A 9,136-nucleotide genomic window follows, 5' to 3' on the forward strand; every position below is an offset into this window, starting at 1 on the left:
CCTGATAGCGAAAAATTTCACATCAAATTTCAATTTATTGAAGATTGATGTTTTTTATGATAACAAATTTTTATTTTACCTCAAAAATATTTATGAAGGGTTTAAATTTGTAGCACAATTACAAAATAATAATAAATCACTCATTATTTTATTGACTTTCAACATTCGAACCATAGACATCTGTCAAAAAGTTTACTGTCATATTTCTTTTCTTCTTATAAATGGCGGCGGAATATGACCTGTCTTGAATAACATGAACGACACGGATAATTCGATTTTAACGCTAAGATGTCAGCATAGACAGGTGGGCAAACGGAAATATACTAATTAGGTAATTTTATAAACACCAATACCAAAAAATATACAGAGTATAACAATTATTTTAATGTTTTTATTTTAATTATTTTAATTGTATAACAATTATTTTTTAACAATGGATTTTAACACTAAAAAGGCTCTATCTAGCGTTAGAAAAAATAACTATAGTTTGCAACCGCCATAGATACTTACTATTTAACATAAATGTTTTTTTGAAATCTTGTTAACCATACGCACATAACATACAAAAATAAAGTAGGTATCATAGATAAAATAATAGTAGTAGGTATCCTTTGCCTTTTGATTCAATGAAAAAATCAGCTGAGTTGTTTAAAGTATATTTTGTTGTCAAAATTATGGTATTTTATATATTTATGGTTTACAAGATTGTAAAGGTAAACAACAATTCTGTTAAATATTATGAATCTATGCGAGCTGACACCGATAGTTCAGAGCTAAGTACCACAGACTTTTCTAGTAAACTAGATTTCTCATTGCGAAAAATTATCCATATTTTTATTATTTTATTTCCATATTCATAGTACAGACTAATAGTTTTACTCTTAAAATAGTATACTTATGCTTGCAATATTTTAGCAGAAGTTATTTTAAAAGAGAATTTTCCTTTAAATCAAGAAAAAACCTTAGTACAAATGAGAAACTAAAGGTAAATATTAATTTAATCATATACAAACTTCATGTGTTGTCGATTATTTTAGTACAAAAAAGCTCAAAATCAACAAATTCAGATTTATTTAAATCGAAAACTACTCATTTTATAACTGTGGCTATCTAAATTGAATGTAAACGTTTATGGTACATACTGAGTATAATATGTTCATAGAGAAGAAACATCTTGCAGTTTACCTTTACTTGAATATTTTCTATGGTATACTTTTATTCTGGATAATATAAAATTAAAATAATTAAAACATTAAAAATTACAAATGGAAAACAAGTATGAAGTATTTTCGCAGCATTTATCAAAGCTACGAATCCCCGGAGCACATGATAAAGTTTACAAAGATGAATGTGTTTACTCATTTGATACACCGGTAAAAAAAATAATGTACATCTTGTAAGGTTATGTATATATGACTTTGAAATTTATTTTTAGGAAATTGAAACTGGATTGTATGTAAATTTAACCACTTTCTTAGGTTTCGGTAAAGATTTCGTTGATTTTTATTACAAGAAAACTGGCAATGCAGTATTCTTACACATTAAAAAGACCAAATACGAGGTATGTTTATAAAAAATTAGGGGATTTAATTTTCTTTTTTGAGTAACTAAAAACCCAATTACTAACTTTTTCGGTATCAAAATTTTGAATAAATAGAGCTTAGGTATACGTTTTATTAACATAGATCGAATCGCCACAGCAAGGAGATGGCCCAGAAAAAAAGATTACTCGACTTGCTATTGGAGTTGAAGGTGGTTTTAATCCAGAAAGTGGTGCTGTAAAATATGAAGTAATCGAAAACTATTCTGTAGTTGTTTTACCAGATTTTGTTACTTTTAATTGGCCAGATTCGAATTTACCAAAGGCTGTAAGTACCAAGTAAATTTTTAAAATGTTCCTTGTTTTTCTAAACAAAAAATTGATTTAGGTAAGCGAATCAGTTCGTGGAGTTTTAGAATCACAGTCTGCTACGAAAGTAGCAGAATTAGAAGCATTAGCCGGTTCATGGGACGGAGAAGCAAGACTTGTTTCAAAGTAAGTTTTTAAAAATAATTTTTCAAAAATAATTTTTCAAAATTAACAATTTGTGAAAATTCTCAAATTTTGTATAATATTCTCGTTGACTAGTACTTTTCAAACAGGCAACATGCATTACACCCACGTAAACTTTCTGGGCTAGCCAAAAGGTTCTTGGTTAATGCTATAAAGCAATTATTTTAAACTGTATCAAAGGGAAGTTTTACCACAGAGTTTCTCAGCGAAGCGGGCAGACATCAGCTAGTAATTAAGACTATTACAATTTAAAAAAATTTTATGAAATTTCTTAATACAGTGCAACCTTAATATAACGAACCTCAATATAACGAATTCCTCGATTTAACAAATTTTTCGCAATCCCCTTGAATTGTCCATAAGAGTCAATATAAAATATACCTCTACATTTCGAATATTTTTTGCGAACAGTCTCTTTATAACGAATTTTCAACTATAATAAAAAATTTAAATACCTCTAAATAACGAAATTCGTCAATTCAAAACCTTTATATAACGTATAAAGTCCCACCAATATATGACAGTCAGTATGCTCCATAGTATGTAATTCATGTCGCGAGAGGTTCCGACACTTTTTTCCTCTTTATAACGAATTTTAGACCAACTTAACCTCAATATTACAAACCTCAGTTTAATGAATTACTTGATATAACGAATATTTACTGGTTCCCTTCAGATTTGTTATATCGAGGTTGCACTGTAATTCGCTGCATTCCCATTCTCAGAGGCCCTTACATCGAATCTTGCGGCATAAGACTATAGACCGTAGTCTATAACCATATAAAGCCCCAAGTGAAGCTGACTCACTCAGTGAATAATGTATTCAAATTTTAAGGGACTTCTAAACACCACACGTTTTTTTGCACTCGACGTGGAATTGCTTAAAATCTAATTATTAAATTCCGAGAATTTCAACTAATTTATTAAAATCCCCAGGAAAATCGGTAAAACATCCCTTAAAATTGCATTTTTCTGTTCTATGCATGTTAGAAAAATGAGATTTTCTCCCAATCAACCAGAAATAAAGTCAAATTAAAAGAACCTTTCGAAAAATTTCATTACTTACATCTCGAAAAAAGAAAAAAATATACTCCTTAAACTGCCCTTTTCACTTCTATCCACGTTAGAAAGATCGAGGTTTTATTTTTATTTGACGTGGAACAGGTTCATAATAACAGGAATATATACAAGCAAAATTTAGAAAACCTCCAATAAATTTTTCGGGTTCGGAACCATAAACACGCACTTGAAACTTTATTTAAAAACACTCTCTATTAAATTACCTTTTCCCTTAAGAGCCCTCACCAAACTGAACCGATTTTGAAGATCATCGCCTATTTTACAAGTGTTCCGAGTACGGAACAATAAACTCACACTTACAACATAGCTAAGAATATTGTTAAATTACCTTTCAAACGAAACAAAAAATAATTAAAATCGGTTCATCCGTTTAGGCGCTACGATGCCACAGATAGATAACACCTCTTTTTTGGTTTGGAAGTTAAACAGTTGTAAATTTTTCCTTCGTAACTCTTCACAAATGTGAAAAACAACCTCAAAACTACACATTTTCTTCTTACAAGCTAGAAAGATGCGTTTTTTTTTTTGTTGCATTTGACGCTAACAAAGCGATGTTTTTTTCTGTCACGCGGAGCCAAGGCCGCATCGGGGTAGGGACAAACTTTCAAGTACCTCTCTTGTGTGAAAAGCGAGTGTATTTTCATTAATTTCAACTTTGATTTTTCAAAACTTTCTGAGAATAAGAGCATTGAAAAGGGCTAGACAATTTGAATGTTCCATTTGTTACGGAATTATGATTTTAAGTGTAATATAAACCTTATTATTTTTAGACATGCCGATTCTCTAGTACAATTGGATAATGGTATAAAAATACCACCAAGTGGCTGGAAATGTGAAAAATGTGATCTTACCGAAAATTTATGGTTAAATTTAACAGATGGCTCAATACTTTGTGGTCGAAAATTTTATGATGGTACTGGAGGAAATGATCATGCTGTTGAACATTATAAACAAAGTGGATATCCGTTAGCTGTAAAACTTGGTACAATCACTAAAGAGGGTAAAGCAGATGTTTTCAGTTATGATGAAGATGATATGGTTGAAGATCCAAATCTTAGTAAACATCTTGCCCATTTTGGTATAAATATTACACAAATGGAAAAGGTTAGAATGGAGAAGTTTTAAATTTCGAATACCAATTATGTATTTAGTAAAATTAAACTAAATATCTATAAGGAAAGAATTAATGTATTTTTGAAATTTTCCACAGTTATTTAATAGGTTTACTACACTATTTAAAAAAATGTCGATCTCTTAGGGGTGTACCTAACCCCATTTTTGGGGGGTTTTAATCAGTTTTTTTTTCAAATTACACAAAAACTATGCATCAAATAAATAAAAAAGTTTATTAAAAGTTCTAGCGGGAGTATTTTTGTACGTTTTCGTTTTTTTTCGACTTTCTCGCTTCAAAATTGACCGAGATATGTCAATTTTAAAATGGCAATTTTTTTTCTCATTCAATAAAATGAAAAAGTATCCATCTTTTAAACCGTTGGAGATAGAACAAAAGTTTAAATGTAAAAGTTATTCCTTATAAAAAAAATTAACAACTATTTATTTTTTTTGAATCATTTTTTTCTCAACATATCTTATTACCAGTGAGGTCGCCTTCAAAATACTTTCAAAAATATTCGAATATTTCAAAATTTAGTATTAAGAATTTTCTCGAATTTTTGTTTTTTTAGAATATTTTACAAAACCACTAGTTGAAGTTAACGTTTGCTCTAGCTCTAACGTTTTACAAGATGAATACTTTTTCATTTGATTGAATGAGTAAAAAAATTCCATTTTAAAATTGGTTTATCTCGACTTTGAAGTTAAAAAGTCGAGAAAAAAACGAAAATGTGGACAAATACTTCAAGTAGAACTTTTAATTGGTTAGAATTTTTAACTGATTAAAACCCCCAACTATCCCCACAAAAAAGGGGGTTAGATACCCCTGAGAGGTAAACTTTTTTTACGACATTTTTACACCCCAATAAACAACTGTGGAAAATTTCAAAGTTGCGTTAACATTAATTTTTTCCTTTTAGATATTTAGTTCAATTGTACTATATTATATAACTAACTTTTTTGATATTTTTTCCTATAGACTGAAAAATCTATGCTCGAATTAGAATTAGATTTGAATCAAAAAGTAGGTGAATGGGCCGCATTACAAGAGAGTGGTGGTGTACTTAAACCATTATATGGTCCTGGTTATACAGGAATGGCTAATTTAGGAAATTCATGTTATGTAAATAGTGTAATGCAAGTTATATTTATTATTCCTGATTTTGTTAAACGTTTTGTGGATAAAGTACCAGAAATATTTTATAGTAATTACACAGATCCAGCAAATGATTTTAATGTTCAAGTGTAAGTTTTTGTCGTATTTTAAACGCATTTCTTCGGGGGGATCAAAATCTTTGTGACGTCACATGTTAAGATTTAAAATATAAACGCAAAATATATAAGTATAAACAAAAAAAACCAAACTATATAAACCAAATTTTTATTACACTCCCTTTCTAAATTCTCTCGTACTATAAATGTTTTTACTCGAAAATTTGAATCTTTTATTAACGTAATCATTCGTTTATCGCTAACTTAATTAATATTTTGTTCTGTCTTTTTTTTATTAAGAATTTAAAAAAGAACAAAAAATTTTTATTTGCAGTTTTATTATAAATATTTCTATTAATTAAATTATACAATGTGTGATGTCACACCAAGGAAGTTGTGCTTCAAAAATGTGACCACCTTTGACAAAGGGGGAAGGGGAAGTGGTGTGAAAAAATCGTAAAATTGTTGTTATGTAATTTATGAATATATTTATTGGTCGTAATGGTCGTAATACAGGGTGCCTTAAAGAAACGTACGCCCTTGTTGCATCAGGTAGAAATTAAATTTCTTAGACGAAAATACCTTTTCCATTTTTTTATTCGATGTATGAATAGTTAGCTATTAATTAAAATAGGCTGCCAATCAGAAGCGCGCTATAGCGGCAAGACAGTAGGGAGGAGAGAAAAAAGTCAGAAACGGCGACGATAAGGTACGAGAGTTTCAACGTTACGCCGGCGTATACGTATGCATACGCGTTCAAGTGTGTGAATGTGTAGAAAAGGGCGGGCGTAAGTGCATGGGATCAAAAAAATGGAAAATAACTATTCTTCTTCGAATTTTATTTTCTACTGATGCAACATTGTTTAATTATATTAGCTTTCGATATTTCGAAAACCAAGGCAGATATCGAAAAATTGTATTCTTATTTTTCGCCTACATTGATGAAGTTTTAACAAAATTCATCATCAAAGTTGAAAGAAAGGTACAAATAATTTCAACCCTAAATCTAGAATTGTCTTCGTGCTCGTCCTAAGTATAAAAATATAATACGTATTACTAATTGATTTTTCTAATATATATTTAGTGCGAAATTGGGTTCAGGATTATTATCTGGAAAATATTCAATACCTCCTCCAGCCGGATCTCCGGTAGATGCTGATTCACCTGGAATTTCCCCACATATGTTTAAAACTTTGGTTGGGAAAGGACATGTCGATTTTAGCTCAAAAAAACAGCAAGATGCTCAAGAATATTTTCTGCATTTCTTAGATTTAGTAAATGTAAGTGCTTCAACAAAAAACATACAAGTGAACAAAATTTGGTTAATAAATTTAAATTTTTTGTAGAGACACAGTCGTCACCAGAGTTTAAATCCAGCTGATGCATTTAAATTTTGTTTGGAAGAACGATACCAATGTGGAGTAAGCAAAGGTGTCAAATATTTACAACGTAGTGATTGGTTATTACATTTACCAATTCCTTTGCAAGCTGCCACAAATAAGGAAGCCGTAGCAGCGTATGAAGCAAAAAAAGCTGAATTGGAAGCATCTGGCAAACGAATGTATGTACTCAGCAGAATGTATTAATCAGAGAGCTGGTGACACAAATTTGGGAAGGTGTTTTATGCAACTTAAAATAACAAACAAATTAAATTTTATTAATTTGCGGCTATTTCACTACTGCACAGCCTGCGACATTTGTGAAAAAAACAGTCCAAAATATATTTTAGGCAACTTGAAATTTGTTAAGTTGCCTAAAACATATTTTTTTGATTGTTTTTTTTTTTCGCAAATATCATAGGCTGAACAATAGAGAAATAATCGCAAACTCCCCACCCGACTCAGAATTCTGGATTCACCAATTAATAAAATTTTATTTTTTTTGTTATTTTAACTTGCCTACAATACCTTCCCAATTTGTGTCAAGAGCTCTTGACCAATATGTCTCTAAATTTACAAAAACCAATCTTTTTTTTTTGTAGAGATCCAGAACAAATCGTTCGTCCAAGAATCAAATTATTTTCGTGTCTTGAAGCATTTACACAATCAGAAATTGTTGAACAATTTTACAGTACGGCTGTTAATGAGAAAACTACAGCTCGAAAAACCACAAGATTGGCTAGTTTTCCAGATTATTTAATGATTCATGCAAAGAAATTTATGTTACGCGAAGATTGGGTTCCAATCAAATTGGACGTAGCCTTAGAAGTTCCAGATATTTTAGATGCTAGTAGTTTACGAGGTACCGGTTTGCAACCAGATGAATTTCTCTTACCACAAACAAATAATCCTCCCCCAGAGCCAACATACGATGAAAATATATTATCACAATTGGTAATTGTTCATAGTAGTTATTTATCGGGTTTTTTTCTAAAACTTTCGAAATTATTCTTGTAGGTTGAAATGGGTTTCCCAGCCGAATCATGTAAACGAGCCTTATTTTTCACTCATAATAATGGCTTAGAAGCGGCTACCAATTGGATTATGGAACATATTGCCGATGCTGATTTTTCAGATCCATTTGTTCCACCAGGAACTGATAATGCTTCGGGAAGTGGAAATTTTGTACCTGATGAAAATGGTGTTGAACTTTTATGTGGAATGGGTTTCACTCGTCCACAAGCAACAAAAGCTTTAAAAGCTACGGATAATAATATTGAACGTGCTGCCGACTGGATATTTAGTCATCAAGATGAATTAGATTCGATTGATGATTCGAATACACCCCCTGAAGCACAATATCGTGATGGAAATGAGAGTAGGTTCTAAATTTTTAAGGTTCTCGTAGACGTTGAAATTTTTAAGTATTATATCACGAAGTATAGATATCAGGAGTCTGAACGTAATTTTTAACGAATGGTTTCAATTTAAGGGATAGATAATAATTAATAGCATCGGTACGTCCTAAATTTTTGCGCAGCCAGTGGCAGATTTAACGCAAAAACTACCGAATGAATTTGAATGAAACTATACAACAAATGCAGGGTTTTTATGGGACATACTGGAACCATGTCTTTTAAAGGGCTTTAAAAGTTCGTGAAATCGATTTTTAGTGCACTTTTGTCAATCTCTCCTTGTATCTATACTTCGTGAGTTATACGATCAAAATTTTGGATAAAAATTAACTTCTATGAAAGCACATCTTTCTAACTATTTTCGAAATCTAATCAAATAAATTTTGTTTACAGAATATCGTTTAGTGGCGTTTATATCACATATGGGCACATCGACAATGGTGGGGCATTATGTATGCCATATTTTACGTGATAATCAATGGGTTATTTACAACGATAATAAAGTGGCTGTATCTGAAAATCCACCCAAGGAATTGGGTTATTTATATTTATATGAACGAATTGCTAAATAATAATTTACGTTGCTACTAACATTTTTTAATAAAATATTCTTTTTTTCTAATAAAATTAATATTAAATATAATTTTTTTTTTTTTTTATCCCTATTAGAAGGGGGGACTACGATGCTAAATAGACCTAATTAAACCATTTCCGGTTGTCTTACGTCTGTCTGTGGACACGATAGCTCAAAAAAGAAAAGAGATATCAAGGTGAAATTCTTATAGCGTTCTCAGATTGTAAAATTTGAGGCTTAGTTAGTTCGTTCGGTTTACAATTAGGTCTTGTAAACCGTTAGAGATAGAACAAAAGTTTAAATGTAAAAA

At 30.6% G+C, this 9,136-nt stretch overlaps 1 protein-coding gene across 4 annotated transcripts; it reads left to right on the forward strand.

Annotated features, from left to right (window-relative positions):
• Positions 1-1,207: 1,207 nt before the first annotated feature.
• Positions 1,208-8,838, forward strand: LOC123291529 (ubiquitin carboxyl-terminal hydrolase 5). 4 transcript variants are annotated; one of them, XM_044871843.1, is made up of 11 exons: positions 1,208-1,373; positions 1,436-1,561; positions 1,686-1,868; positions 1,929-2,035; positions 3,904-4,237; positions 5,226-5,491; positions 6,543-6,738; positions 6,805-7,009; positions 7,442-7,791; positions 7,855-8,215; positions 8,646-8,838. In XM_044871843.1, the coding sequence occupies exons 1-11, from the start codon at positions 1,266-1,268 to the stop codon at positions 8,822-8,824; spliced, it is 2,415 nt and encodes an 804-aa protein (XP_044727778.1). In that variant the 5' UTR covers positions 1,208-1,265; the 3' UTR covers positions 8,825-8,838. The 4 variants fall into 4 exon arrangements, with proteins under 4 accessions (XP_044727778.1, XP_044727779.1, XP_044727777.1 ...); XM_044871844.1 differs by having other exon boundaries at positions 6,805-6,974; positions 7,440-7,791; XM_044871842.1 differs by having other exon boundaries at positions 1,701-1,868; positions 6,805-7,019; positions 7,440-7,791.
• The last annotated feature ends 298 nt before the right edge of the window (positions 8,839-9,136 follow it).

This window comes from Chrysoperla carnea, chromosome 2, assembly GCF_905475395.1.
Source record: "Chrysoperla carnea chromosome 2, inChrCarn1.1, whole genome shotgun sequence".
NCBI classification, from domain to species: Eukaryota; Metazoa; Arthropoda; class Insecta; order Neuroptera; family Chrysopidae; genus Chrysoperla; species Chrysoperla carnea.

Excerpts from the sequence above, each read along its gene's own strand:
- LOC123291529 (XM_044871841.1), top strand. The coding sequence starts at position 1,266 with ATGGAAAACAAGTATGAAGTATTTTCGCAGCATTTATCAAAGCTACGA. Across the intron at positions 5,492-6,542 it reads AATGATTTTAATGTTCAAGT|TGCGAAATTGGGTTCAGGAT; the intron begins GTAAGTTTTTGT and ends ATATATATTTAG. Across the intron at positions 7,020-7,439 it reads GAAGCATCTGGCAAACGAAT|AGATCCAGAACAAATCGTTC; the intron begins GTATGTACTCAG and ends TTTTTTTTGTAG.